The 15,202-nt window shown below is 40.8% G+C and overlaps 1 protein-coding gene across 1 annotated transcript; it reads left to right on the forward strand.

The window, feature by feature from the left end:
• The first annotated feature begins 2,193 nt into the window (after window positions 1–2,193).
• ZCCHC10 (zinc finger CCHC-type containing 10) lies at window positions 2,194–14,769 on the forward strand. Its single transcript, XM_052816686.1, has 4 exons — window positions 2,194–2,366; window positions 5,618–5,779; window positions 9,317–9,358; window positions 12,916–14,769. The coding sequence occupies exons 1-4, from the start codon at window positions 2,251–2,253 to the stop codon at window positions 13,181–13,183; spliced, it is 588 nt and encodes a 195-aa protein (XP_052672646.1). The 5' UTR covers window positions 2,194–2,250; the 3' UTR covers window positions 13,184–14,769.
• The last annotated feature ends 433 nt before the right edge of the window (window positions 14,770–15,202 follow it).

Consider the following 15,202-nt stretch of genomic DNA (forward strand, 5'->3'; position numbering starts at 1 on the left):
TATCTTACTTTCCCAGTGTGATATTTAATTGGTGCCATTGTACCCAGCAGATGTTGTTACCATCCCTGTTGTATAAGTATTATGTGACACACAGCAGGAAGTGCTGGCTCTGGTATCTCCTGGCTGTGACTTGATCGTGCACCATCAGAGGTGAAACACCTCCATGCCACACGCCTGCTAGTTCAAGACCTGGGATACTCATTGCCTGAAAGCATCAGATTTTTATTGCTGTATTTTATGTGACATCATATAATTATACTTTATTTTTATATATCTATGAATTGCTGAAAATATAAACTTGTATAGCCATCTGTTCTCACTACTGTTACGTTCCTCTGTTTTCTCCCCACAAATTCTGTTGTACCGTGTTCCCACCTTGTATCTTGTCTTGAGATAAGTTTGCTTTTCTCAGCAAGGCCTGCCTTTTACCCTTGTTCTACAGTTCCTCACATAGTAATGATCCAACTGGTACAGTTGGATTCTACTGAACTTAAGAAAATACAATATGTATTTTTATTTTATATAATAGATGAATACCACCAACTCACAAGAAGCACATTTGAAAGAGCTACATAACTGATACTAAACTACTACAAATCAGTAACAGTTCATCTGTTTCACTAAATGCAGATGTCCAGTGGAATGCCCATTTATTGCCTACTAGTTGTCCCTATGACAGGGTAGTTCTGAATTAATACTGAAAATGGTTGGATATAAAGTACTTCCAGGATACTAATAGCAGGAGTAATCACAATTCAGCATTAAAAAATGTTTTCTTGAGGATTTTTGTCATGAAATTTAAGATATCATTTTAAAACTGATCCCATGAGATAACAATGGGTTTTGATAAAGCCAACATATGAAGCCACGTTCCTTGCTTCCCTGAATCCAGGATATTGGCTGCTCTACTTGTGCCAGCTGGCAAGGATTCCCAAGGGGCTGCCTGCCAGGTATGTGCCATCAGAAAGCTCCAGCCGCTGTTACTCTTCTTTACTGTGCCTAGACCTCTCCTCCCATGCCAGAGACTATAAGGAGATGATGTAGGAGCCAAAAATACTAGCTGCTGTTGGCATCGCTGAGAGACTATAGTCTCCTGGGCTGAATGGAGTGGAAGAATTTGCCTTACGATTCCGAGACATATCAGAACTGCATTTCCGTACGATCAAGTGTAGAACACATTGGGTCAACACCAACATGACTTATGAGTATCCTCAGGCCCTGAGACTGTTTAATGGATTATTGAGCCATGGCCATGCACCCATACCAGTAGCAGAATTAATCTTCTCAGTTATACAGAGATTTCTTTTTCTGTCAGTGCGGGGTATAAAAATCTGACCTGCTAAAAATTAACGTGTTACTAAATGCTTGCACCGTTTTAGGACTGATAATGAGTTAAATTATTCCTTTCTGAAATCTAGCTCTTTCTAACATTTTTTTGGCACCTTCATGCTACGACCAGAGAGCTATTATGCTTTCCAACTTGTCACATAGCTAAAAGCTCTTGAGAAGCTGTAGCAGGCTACCTGCAGCTATGTTGAATTATTCACGCGGATGAATGAAGAGCTGAAACTATGCCAGTGTCACCCTGTGGTCAGGCCTGCTCGCTGGCTGAAGCAGCTCGGAGGTGGTGCCCCGCGGCAGGGGGGACCTGGATCAATAACCCCCTCTTCCTCACCAACCCTGCATGCTACCCTTCTGCTGGTGGCCTTGGACGGCTTCCCCCAGCCACACACACAGCCAGGGATGGGCTGTCTCAGGTACAGTCCGTTCTGCTGCTGGTTTCAGGTATTGAAAACATGTCCTTCCTGAGAAGAATTACAAGTTTTTAAGTGCGGCAGGTTCTGGTAAGGCGTTGACCGAAGGGAGAGAGCAGCAGCGGTTAGGCACCGGCAGGGCGGGAGCCCGCGGCTGACCGCCAAGAGGCTGAGGCGGCGGCCCGGGCCCGGCCGAGGGCTATGAGGGGCCGGGCCGCCGCCGGCCCAGCGCCCTGCGGAGACACCGGGCGCCGCGCCACGCGGCTAACGGAGGGGACGGCGGGGACCTGGCTGGACGAGGTGGAAAGCGGCGGGGACGGGGACGGCCTGGGCAGGCCGGCCGGGGTCCATGACAGACCCCGCAGCGCGGCCCCGCCGCTGCCATGGCAACGCGGGAGGAGACGAGGCGAGGCGAGGCGGAAAGCGCGGTCCTCCCTGACGCGTCCTCTCTGGCCGCGGGAGGATTTACTCTCTGTGGCGGCCGCTCTTTCCCCCAATGGGAGGAGGCGGCGGACGGCATGGCCCGGCATGCAGCGCGGCCCGCGCCTCACTTCCCGGCCCGGCCGCTAAGATGGCGACTCCCATGCACCGCCTCATCGCTCGGAGACAGGCGTGAGTGCGGCGGGCGGGCGGGCCGGAGAGGCACGGCGGCGGAGCCGGGGCTGGGTTGGGGGTTTCCCACAGGCGAGCCGGAGCGAGGGGGAGGCCCGCCGGGCTGCGCCCTGAGGGGGCTGCGGAGGGGCGGCTGCGCGCCCCGGAGGAGCGGGGCCGGGGGCGTCTCCTGTGAGCGGGGGTCGTGGGTCCGAGCGCTTTCTGAGGGCACAGGGGCCCCCCCTCTCCTCCAGGTGCTCGGCATCCGAGGCAGGGTGCGGCTTGTCTGTCAGGAAACCGCTCGGAAATACGGCTGGGGTGACGCGGTTGGTGACGTCGTTGCAGTGAAATGACCAGAGTGAAAGCAGGATTGTGGAAGAGGAGAGGGAGTCTTCAAACTTCGGCTTTTGGCGTTATCAGTAGTTAGCAGCGTTTTGAGGAAAGGCTACCTTATAGGTGGTGGCGTGCCGTAGTTTTCAGTGGAGGGTGTAAGATCTTGCGATGCAGGCGTTTACCGATCTTCATCGCAGGCTTTCAACAGTCAGATTAAGAAAAAAAAAAAAATTCTAGCTTCGTGTTATGAGGCGTTTACAGACCTGTAAAAGAGAAGCAAGGAAAAAAGAAAGAAAGTGATCCTTGCTCAGATCTGGATATTGCATTCAAGTAATTCTGTCAATACCAAAGGGATCTGATCGCAAAACACTGAAATGCGGAAAAGCCAACATTTTTGTTTGTTTATGTTAAGTACAGCAAATGCCTGCGTTCCACTCTCATGTATTACTTGTGTTGGCTTTTTTTGTTTGTTGGTTTGGGTTTTGTTGTTTGGTTGGGTTTTTTTTCCCTTCCTTAGAAGCATATATTTCTTGTCTTTCAATTTTTGGAGTGAGTGTGGGGTTTTTGCCTGATGATAAGAGTTGGATAGAGTATGGATGACTTATGCATTCTCTCGCCTTTTTCATTGTTTAGTGTAATCTCTTTCCTATTTTCTAGCAGGAAGTAATGTGGAATTTCAAAGTACTCATGGAATACTTGTTCTTTTAAGTTGCTCTTTTATATGAGTCAAGGAATGATTTTTATGTTTCTTGTTATGTCCCTGTGTGTTTGATGGGTATATGCTAAATTGTGTACCTGCCAGCCTTTGCTTCTAGGTTGTGGTCATTGATCCCTGTTAAAAGTTTACTTCAGTCTCGTGCTTTTCATTAGTGTTAAAACTTGTTAGTGCTGATATGGTATTTATACATCTGTAGTTGTTGAGCTATTCTGATCTTTTTCCTGGTAATTACTTGTATTGCTTTTAGGGCGTAGTCCTTATCTTTTTAGCTTGCATAGAATTGTCTGCCCTGGTCATGTGAGTAGTACCAAAGCCCTGGAAATACTGACTTATATTGTTGTTGCGTTAAACTTCCATTCTGTTCCCGTGGAGACAGGTCTGGGCTAGTTTGGGATAGAAAAACATTCACTTTTTTTGGTTTTGTATGTTGATGAAGAGGAGGGAGTATCCTCATTCTGCTTATATGTAACTCTTGTGGCAGAGCCAGAAGTCCAAGGCAAGATAAAGCAAGTCATTCAAAGATGTTGGGGGTTTTGTTCATTACTAGACGTACTGCTTCCTGTTCAAGTCTGAGTTAATTGTGCAGCGTAGGTTACAAGTTTAATTAGTTTTCTAGTGCTGACTTAGATTAGTATTTCTAAGGCTAGACTATGAAGCCGAAAAATACCCTTTGCATTGAGAAAGTGACGGATGTTCAAAACAAGATTCCTTTCAAGATACAGTAGAACTGTCACAAAAGGTAATGGCTAGAGTTGAAGGAGAAGCAATTCACACTTTGCCTTGTAAAGCAACACTCCTTTTGAGAGCAAAATATTCACTACTGGTCTGTCACTTTATGCTTTCTGAGTACTAAATCAACAGTTTAGGAGCCTCCTCCTAGTTAAGCCAGGGCTGTTACCTTCAGATAGTTTAGATGGGCTGGCCTTGAAAAATTAGTATTTTGGTGTTTGGAAAAAATGATAGAAGGTGGAAATAAGTTACGGCAGTTGCAGTGAACTGTACGGGAGCTACAAAGTCCTGATTTCAGTCCTGGCTCTAAAACTAATTTGTGATTCTGACCTTGAGTGAGTCACTTGACCACTGTATGAGTTTCCTTATTTGTAGAGGAGGAGGGTATCTGTGAGAAGATAGCAAAACAGCTTTTGCAAAGCTTTGGAATAGTGGTGTAAGAGCTAGAATATGAAAACATGAATTTTTTCCCTTAACTGGCTTCTAAAAATGATCAAGGGATTTTACCACAGTGTGAGAACTGAAATGTGGATGTAAAATGCTCACTAAATACTTCAGGTGTTTAGATGGTAGAGAGTAGTAAGTGAAGTCTTGCTTGATTTACATTGCACTAAGTGAGCAGGAATCTGACTGTCCTTACGATAAACCTTCTGCCAGGTTATAATGAATCTTAGTACATTCAAATAAGCTACAACTAGGAGCATCCCTGTCTGAGAGTCCTAGGCTCTTTGTGAGAATTTGCCAGTTTGGTACTTGAGTGTTAAATTCTAGGATTTAGAAATGAAACCTGCTTTTTGCTAACAGTGTTCTAAAACATAATTTCAATTATTTATCTGAAGCAAGCTAGAACCATGTGCAGTTTTTGGAGAGTAACAAATTGTATGCAGTGTAATAATTCCCACTAACTGTTGCACAATTATATCCTGTAATGCTAAAAGCTGTGCCAGTTAGGTTGATCAAAATGTCATTTTGGTGATAGGAATAACCTTTGTTCACTGGCAGAGAATGGTCCTAGTGGCATTTTTCAAAACGTTTAAGTTGTTTACAATATCTGAAGGGGCTGGAAAACTATGGAATCTTAAGAACGAGAGAAGACTGCAAGGTAGGCTAACCAGCAGCTAGTGTAAAACTAAAAGTGAAATTCAGGTGCAGTTGATGAGTGTGTTGACAGTTGATGTTGGTAATTCAGCATTTGTTACTTTAGCAGAAGACGACTTAAGCTGAAGCTCTGAAACAGAGGAACAGTGTCTCTGTTCTCTTTCATAAATAGTTGATATGAGAATGTTTTAATAAATGGAAATGTGTTTGCCTAAATTCTGTTACTGTTCTTGTCCTGATTTAAGATGTGTAATAACTAAAGCAGCCATGAATGTCTGGTTTAATCATAACTACGTATGCTGTTAAGAATCTGTATGATAAAAAAAATTAATAAATTTTCAATAGGTAGAACAGACTTGGAATCAGTCACTTAAGCAATTCTGCATTTTTGTAGGGAGGCAAACAAGCAGCATGTAAGATGTCAAAAATGTTTAGAGTTTGGACATTGGACATATGAATGTACAGGGAAGAGAAAATACCTGCACAGACCTTCGAGGACAGCTCAATTAGCGAAAATTCTTAAAGAAAAAGAAAAGCAACTATTACTGCAACAAAGGTAAGATTGGCAGAATGAAAATGTCTAGTTTATCAATGTAAAGGTAATTTTGTATGTGGGTGGGAAAGATAGTGTCCTAGACCATTTTCTGTCATCTTTTCTTCCGAACTGTGTGATGCTTGCTTAATATTAGAGCCGTTTTGTATGTTAGGTGGAATATGTACACTCAGGTCCCACAAAATTAAAATGTTGTTCATTAACACCTGCTTGCCTGAAATACACTTAAAACTTTTTTGGCCTGTCTGAAACAAAAAAGTGCACTAAGCCAAAGTTAAAATAGTTGAAGCCTTTTTTGTAATGGAATTCTGTTTCCTGAATTCCTTGGTTACTTGATTTCATGTGTTTATGTGCTAGCACAAGCAGGTTGGTGTGAAGACTGTAAATGTATTTATAACAAAGAAGCAATTAGGTTTACTGTTAGACTGTGCAGTTAAAACCTGGTCTTCTGGATATGACCTGACAGTGCATCTGTGCTGGCACAGCTCCTGTATATTGCTCGTTATGAGCTGTAATGGTTAAACAGGTGAATGAGAGCTTGATTATCAGGTGTTTTTAACTCTCAAAGTAAAAACATCTCACTGAATTGCATAACTATTTCCCTCTCTGACATCTGAGAAAGTGAAAGATACCTGCAGCTAAACAGAAAAATCTAAGCAAAACTCTGCATGTGTAATGTGATTTCCTTTCCACTTTGCTCTGTGAGTAGATTTTAATGATTCCCCCAAGTTTAATAAATGTTTTAACAAGCAGCTCCAGATGACAGAGAACAATAATGTAGCACATTAGTTTTGCATGAAATTCCTATGTATAAGGGTCTCTGTGCTGCTATTGCAACTCAAATTTAGATACGGTAGCTGGAGAGTTGTTGCCTCAGCCCCACTGAGGGACAGTATCATTTACAGCCATTGCAGCTAAAACTCTTGAGGGTTTGGAAACATATCCTCTGTCGCTGCCACTTGCAGCTCAGTATGTTGGCTGCAGGTCATTACTGCTGCCAGGATGTGAGTTATGGAAGAGTGTTCACACCTTTTGCTCTGTTATCTCAATGGGAAAAGAAAATGGGTGGTAACCTCTGGCAGAGAGGTCTGATTTGACTTCGTCAGCTGTTTCAAATGAGGCAGCAGTATGAATCAGTGCTGAAATACTGACTTAAGTGGGAGCCCATTAGCTTCTGTTAAGAGTGACACAAAATGTTTGATTTTGAAATTAATTTTGATCCAATGAGTAATTCTGAAGCAATTGTAATCCCCTAGTATTGTAGATAAGAAATCAGGAGTGCTTAGGCTCTAAAACTTGCTCCCTTTGGAGACAGTTTAGAAGAGTTCTTCAGAGACTGAGTTGCAGGACTGTCCAGTGTCTGTCATGAATGGAGTTTTTTGAGCTGTAAGTCTAACAGTGCGAGGGGTATGTGGTGTGAAAAGTCATCTCATAAAAGGAAGATTAAGTAATCCTTAGATGGGAACAGTTTTTAATCCTGGTTAAATTGGGCTGGATTCATAGTGGTTACATAATCATAAGCTCTCTGAAGCTCCTTAACTGTGCCATGAGGTATCCAGTCCCTTAGATGCTGATGTTACGCTTTCATGGATGAAGCTTGTTCTTCATGGAAAGAACAACTTCCTAGGTCACACTTTTACTTTTTGTATAGCTTGCTTTGGAAGGTTATTTGTTGTTTGCAGAAAAGTTGGGTCTCCTACAGGTCTGCTTCAGAGTATTTGTATCATCATCTTTAAAGACCTAATACTGAATCATTAACCAGAAGGCAAACATAGTCTAATAAGGTTGATATTTACTTTTTCACAATCACATACAAGATTTTTCGGCATTAACTCTTTTCGGCAGTTGTTCCAGGATCCTTCTATTTGCCCAGTGCTGACCCCACAGTTCAGATGGACATTATGGAGGTTTTGCTTACTGGTGCCAGTAAAGCCCACTGCTTGCCCATCCTAGAGTAGGAGTTGGGAGGGGAGGAAAGGTGAGAAAATGCTTATTCCTTAGTGATGTTGCTGTATTGAACCAAAACCAGGATGCCCGAGTCTTATTTATGGTTCTGAAGACAGTGTGGTGCCACAGGGACAAACGACCAAGTGTCATGAAGCAGATTGATCTGCAGGGGACTGACCCCTGTAAGTTGTGTAGTTCCATGGAGTAGTGAACTCCTATACTTATCCATACGGTAAACGCTAGAGGGAGGCATAGACCTCTGCCACGGCAGCCTGGGTTACTCAGATGCTGAATTAGGTCCCATCTTCTAAAAGGTGCTTTGGGATCTAATTCTGTTTACTGCCAGTGACTTCTCTTACCTGTGAAACACCTGGTTACCTATGGTAAGGGTATAAGGCCTTAATAATAATATAAATATTAACAAAGTTCAGCAATACAGGAGGGATTATAATTTGGTGTGAAATTTGAAGATCAGTCAATCTTCCCCTTGCCCACAGGAAACTGTGGGGAGTGTGGAAAACTCTTATATGTAATTATAATATTTTCGTATCATACATGTGAAAATAAATTGAAAAAAATCTCATTTTTCTGGCATACAAATGGCATTGAGTACTTTTATTGAAATACAGTATCATTTACACTTAACACTTTCTTCTTTCTACCCTTTTCTGGAGTCTTTATCAAGACATACTGCTGTCTAATTTCTAAATGAAGTATATTTGCAGTTTTTACTTTTATTTTTGTGTATTTAAGATGGCTTCTAATAACAGGTTTCAGTTGAGGAAAAAGTATCCTGGTTCATGAAAGAATGTACAACTTCCTCATGTATCAGTGGCACATTAAGTATGTTGTAAGTATATGATGAGGGACTACTTTAATTGCACATGTACATTCCAGGTTGAATTATGTGCTATATATTTGCAGTGGATTGAGAAGAGCTTGTGACTGGTACATTTGACTGAAAGATTTTTATTTTCTTAAAAAAAAAAAAAAATCCAGAAGTAAAGACTGGTTTAAAAAAGAAAAATAAATCCCTCAGTTTTGTTAAAAGAAAATTCCTTCTGTGTCACTTACCACTAAAACTTTCTGTGAGTATATGAACACATGGGAATCTGAAAGACAGATAGCTGGAAGGCATCAATATAAGTAGATTGTTGTGTGTCTTTTTGTACTTGAAGGAGATGCATGGTGAAAGCTACAGACTAATTCAGTATTTTACCCTTTGTTTCAATCAATTCAGTTATTGCTAAATATGGTTATACAGAACTTTTTTGTATCCTTTTCTACTATGCTTTTCCCATCCCAAAATATTGTTGTCTGATAATATGAAGAGTAAAGAAGAGTAAAGCATGCTTAACACAGACACTTAGAGGTGAATTGCCGCTTTTTTTTTTCTTTCCTGATATGTAGATATTGTTGTTTTTCTGGTTTGAATAGTGACTGAAAATAGATGCCAAATGAACTTTGGGCAGTGTGGCTCTGCCAGTGGGATATCAGTTTTCTAATATTAAACTCAGCTCCATTGTGCTGCTATTTATTTAATTTTCCTACTGCATTAATCAAAGCCATTGTTTTTCCCCCCACTTTAATTAGCGCTGGAGAAAGCACTGCGGAAAGGAAGACCAAGAAAAAAAGGTACGTGGGGAACGATGACAAATTGTGCAGCTGTTTCAGTGTGTGATCTTGCACTGGGTATTGCAATTTGGAAGGCGGGGGGGAGTCAACAATACAGTTTTGATTTTACTGCTTTTAGCCTGTTACAGGCATTTGCATGACACACATTTTGAGAATTCCTACTCCTCCCTGTCCAAAAACTCTTAAATTCTTTGTCCTCTGCTTGTTTCCCTACTGATTGTTCTATCTCTACGTGATCTTGTTTTAATAATAAAATCTTCTGATTTCTGCCTCGAAGTTCATCAAGCGTATTTTAAACAATTGTGCAAGAATGGCATACTGTTTTCTAGTCTGTAATCGCTCTACCTACCCATCTTGCTCTTCCTTTTGTTGTTTTCATTTCCTTCTTGTAGCAGCTGTCTCTCTCTGAAGCTTTGTCTAGAGAATGAAATAAAGCATATTAAAAAAACCCAACCCCAAAACCAAACAAAAAAACCTTCAATCCCAGAACAACCAAAATCCAGGAAATAAACCTCCTCCCTGCCCCAAGTACTAGTTTGAGCCAAGAACTATTTTGACATTATTTCTACTTCACTTTGCAATAACGTTTGCTTAGGAATTCGCTTCTGTCTTTATTGGCAAAACCCTTTCGGGAACAGCTAGAACCTTGGCTGTAATATTCCTGCTAATGATGTTGTGAGTTTTGCTTATGGGAGATATCTGTACAGTAATAGCCTCATTATCTCTTTGCATTTAGTTGACTGTTCTCTGTCTCTAAACCTGATCTTCTAAAACAGTTTTCAGAAGACTTTTAAAGACTAGGCCTTTTGCTTTGTGTAGCAGTCATTAAATAAGCCACAGCAGTTTTTTAAAATACACCTTTAATTTAGGCTATCATGTGGAATGTGGCTTTATTGGAATGCTTCTTGGTGAGTGTCTTAGTTCTAATATCAGAATATGTTTTATCAAAGGCTCCTTTCTCAGTAGTGTCCGTTTATTGTTGGGAGTTAGTTAGGACTAGTGAGATCATAAATTAACTGATTTTTAAACAATGTAGTTCAGACCTCTTTCTGCCTCAGTTTTGTTATATATGGCAGTCTTCTACTTGGCATAATGATTTTCACAGTATTTGAGCTCTAAATCAATGCAAAAATGAAAAGAGCAAAAGGATTTATGGTAGAGGAGGTGGTTTGGTCACTTTTTCCTTAAAATTTTAAAACTCTTCTAAGTTTGAATTGTTGTCCTGTTTTTAAGCAAGCACCAAATCCATCAGTATAAATTCCTTTCCAGATCGCTTGCTATTTATATTTTTATTACGATACAGGAAGAATTAAATGTGGAATATTCAGCAAAGTGTTACCATTGGATATATAAGTTCCAGATTTAAAAAAAATAAATGGAGAGGTTAGGGTTCTGGCAGTAGTGGGCACTAACCTTTTACATAGTGTATGTTTGTTTTGATATAAACAGTAATAAGTAAGCTACAGGCTTAACCAGAAAAACAGGAACGGGCAAAGCAGCTGTTGTACAATCTTGTGACCTCAGGTGACACACAGCAGTCTTCTGGGTGAATGTTTCCTTCAATGTTCCCATATGGCATACTTTGGTTATTAACTGAAAGCGTGCTTCATGCTTGGATCACACATAAATCTACCTGTCTGAAGGGTAAAATGTCTTAATTCACTTGTTTCTTCAGGCACCTAGCTGTGATTGTGCCCAACATTGTAGATTTGATTTAAGTAGCAAGTTTAAAATCACCTAGGTTGCTTAGATGATTGCAATAGAATTAGAAAGGACAAAAAGTCTCAGAGAGGGGTGATAGCATGTGTTAGAAAATGCAGCAGTTGTTCCATGATTGGTGCATGGAATCATACCAGATACTAACATTTGTGAACTTGTTTTGAGGAGAAGGAATGCTTGTCTCCTGGAGAAATTTTGTACTTTTACAGTGGTGTAGTAGACCCAAAGATCTTAGATCTACTGATCTACAGCATCTGGGTTGTCCCATTACCTAATTGGGACAAGGTGAAGTAGTGAATTTTACTTGCTCCCATCTCCAGCCTCCTTCTGTAACTACCAACAGGCCACAGATTGCATCACCTGAAAACAAGTATCTGCTTGTTTCTTCTCTCATAGATCTAGCTGTTGCTTCCCTCTAGGGAGAAGCAGTATTAAGTGTTATATTCTGATGTTTCTGTGAGTGGGTTTCAGATTATAACCTAAATATTGGAGATCCATGGACTGCTCCTACGGATTCTGTGAAAGGTGATTAGGAAAAGAAAGTTCAAAGGTACCATTCAGGGGATCCTCTGACTGATTCTTGTCCATATAAATGGGTCTGCAGATCTAATGAAACTGTTTAAATTGAAACTACTAGTCCCATTTTTTGGTTTTCTCATCTTAAGACTAGTTTTTCACAAACAGCAAGTCTGTATTTAACCAGCCCTTATGGATTTATCTTTAATAAATAGCCATTGTGTCTGCATGCAGAGAGATACCAGATTACAGATGTATTGTAAAAACTTCAGTGGTTCATAGCTTAATGCATGCATCCAGATTTGTCAGCTGACATGACCATGGCTGATATGATGAAAAAACATTATTCTTTCTCTAATAGCCTTAACATAAGCATTTCCTGAGTAGTTGTATTTAACCAAACCCTCTGATAGAAACTACTACATTAATTTTCTAATGGAAAGAAAATTCTGCATTATTATATCTAGCATTTTTGCATGCTGTTTGGTTGACTTGGCAGGAAGCAGGGTGAATTAATACCTTTACACTTTGTTTGGAGAAAGATCTATGGGAGAATTTAATTGTGCTTTCTTGGAATTCTTATTGCCTTAATCAGAGACCTTGATCTTGAGAACGACAGCCTCAGTAAGGGCTAAAAAGGGAGGCGGGGGGGGAGAATTGCAGAGGATTCTGAAATCCACTTTGCTGTGTTTGTAATTCTGTCTTTGTCTTGGACCGTTTCCACACCTTCTCCTCCACCCTGAAAATATAAGCATCCTGTAGTGGCAGGTAATTTGGGTTCTTTTGCCAGGAGTAATCTAAGAACAGTTTCTGTTGAGTACTATTCTGACATTTGTGAAATCACTGAGGAAACTTCCACCGACTTTTACATTGTCAAAATTTCACTCCTTATTACAGTGGTGTGCTAGGGAACTGATCTTTGTTAATTTTTCCCTGAGGCTTTAGTAGTGCAGGACATTCATACTCCTGCAGCCTTGTTCTTTTATTTAGCCATGTCAGTAAAGACACTCGTCATTACTATGAACAAGATGCTTGCCAGCTTTCAAACTTAACCTTTCTCTGTAGTCCTGTTTTGGCTTGCTTCATGTATATGGTGTCACTCTGCCGTTGCTCAAATGGCCAAAATGCATTCATTCAGAACTGGAAAGAGGGGAGGTGGGGGGCATGGGGGGGTGGAGTATGGGAATTTGTCTTAGACTGTCAGGCCTGGAAATTTTCTGACCAAATAATTGATCTTTGGATTACAACATGGTATAAAGAACACTGTAATGAATGCTGTCTGTAGCAGGCCTGTTCTCATCTGTGTATTTGTTTTCTTTCAGATCTAAAAGTGTGACCAGTTCCAGCAGCAGTAGCAGTGCCAGTTCAGCTAGTGATTCCTCATCTGACAGCGAAGATTCTTCTACCTCTTCTTCTGATGATGATAGTGACAGTGATGAGAGTTCCTCTACTTCCTCATCTTCTCCATCCTCGAGTAGTACTTCCTCTTCTTCAGAGTTTGAATCGGATTCTAGTTCCTCCAGCAGTAGCAGCAGCAGCACAGACAGTAGTTCTGATGATGAGCCGCCAAAGAAAAAGAAGAAGAAATAGTGTGGTACAGTCTAGAACTGTTTAGTGAATGATAACGTTCTTCAGAGATGTTTTGAGCCCGTGGTTGCCAAGCAGTTTAACTGGTCAACATTTCTACTGCTAAAACTTTCTAAATGTTTTGCATAGTTGTTCATGAGACATGAAAGGTATTAAATGGCACGTGAGACTTACTGAAAGAGTATTTTTGTGGTTTATCCTTTTATGGAAAATTTTACTTTTTTAGTTCAGAAATCTATCATCAGATTTGTTTATATGAGCTAAGGTCCGGTAACCTGGATGTTTACATGCTGGAAAGCAAAAGCTTTTTATTGCAGATCATGCTGTGCATCATATGCTACTACTCTGTTTATGACAGCTTCACTTACATTTAGAAAATCCTCTAAACTATTAGAAGCAAAAGTTTTACACTGCTGGCTGTAGAGCACTGTCATTGTTGAAACTGAATGCACAATGTTGCACACAGAGGGCCTTCCATCTCACTGTTAACAAATGTATTATATGCTGCTGAGCTTTTTTTCTGATGGCTTTTCCTGATGCTTCCAGGTTGAGTCTTCACTGCAACATAAAACTTTAAATAGTGTTCATTTGTCAACGATCAATATACTACTTGTGCTGTACAGAGGCTTTAGTCTTTTCAACTCGCCTGTTTCCTTAGCTCATGTATTTGTAGCATTTTCTGAGACACAGAGTGTCTCTTGCAGCAGTGTCTGTGTAAGAAAGAGGAGCAGTGCACAGGGGAAGAATTATGACTGATGCTGCTTAGGAGTTTCATCTTTGTGCCTTTTTTTGTAAATTAAATGTATCCTAGTGAGAGAAGGGCTCGAGTGGGTGTTTTTCAGAACTCCATTAGCTTTCCATACAGAACATGGTCAGTAAAACCAGAGAAATAGTAGTAACAAACAAAAATGGGCGCTATTTTCAAGGACATGGGAAAAAGGCTATTTTCACTGGATGCTCAGTAAGAAAAGGAGTCGCCTTTAAATAGAGGTCCTAAAGGAGAGTGTTTCCCTTTTGATATTTTTGCAAAAAATTGTTGTGTAATGCAAGATTACCAATCCATGTTGTTGGGCACATGATGACTGGCACTATAGTCTGCAGTATAATCAGTCCATTATTTTTATGTAATAGTGTGTACATGTCTGTGAAAATCTGGCATGGGAGAAGCAGCAAGTTAGTGCAAAAAAACCCCCCCAAAAACAACAAAAGCAAAATCCAAATGTACTGCAGAACAAGTATTGCTGGTTGCAAATTGAACGTTATTTGTGCTTTTGGTGGATTGAAGCAGTTGGCATTAGTATTTTAATTTTTGATGCGGTCTCCTGAATTTCATATCGTTGGAGTGCCCTTTTTGGGGGAGGGGGCAGCACATGTGGAAGAATTCTTAAATATCTTGGTTTAGGTAAAATATAGTAACTAAACTATTTTTTATATTTTTATGGAAAAAGTAGTGTGTAGAATTACTTTTGAATAAACTGTGCTTATTTAAATGTTTGAAAATGTATGTTGTATGTTTTAGTCTGTAAGCATTACTGTGTTTTACAGAACACTCTGCAGACTGTAAATAAAATTACCAGAAAATTGTTTAAGTCGTCTTGAGTGAATGTACCATTTAATGGGAAAAGTTAACAAATTATTAAACAGTAGTTGCTAAGTTCATGCTTACCGCAAATCCAAGCGTAAGTGATACAGTAGTTAAGCATGTGCGTGGAAGCCCTTTGGAATATAGGACTTTCTATAGCGCAGGGTTTCAGGCCATCTCAACAGTTCCAGCAAGCCGTGAGTGATGATTGAAGCAGGTGTGGTGGTAAGGTTGCTGTCAGTGACCTCTTCGTTGCAGGGTGATGGCTGCAGGAGGGGTGTGGAGCCCGTCTGGGTGGAGGTCCCATGCTATGAAGAGTATATAGGCTTTAGTTCGGTTGGCGATGAGCTCAGTGGCAGCAGCAGTGTGGATATGAAGGACTGTGATGAGGAACAGGCGGTTGTTCAGAAGGGAGGGGATGGGGATCAAGGCTCAACTAC

This window comes from Harpia harpyja, chromosome 20 (assembly GCF_026419915.1).
Source record: "Harpia harpyja isolate bHarHar1 chromosome 20, bHarHar1 primary haplotype, whole genome shotgun sequence".
Lineage (NCBI taxonomy): Eukaryota > Metazoa > Chordata > Aves > Accipitriformes > Accipitridae > Harpia > Harpia harpyja.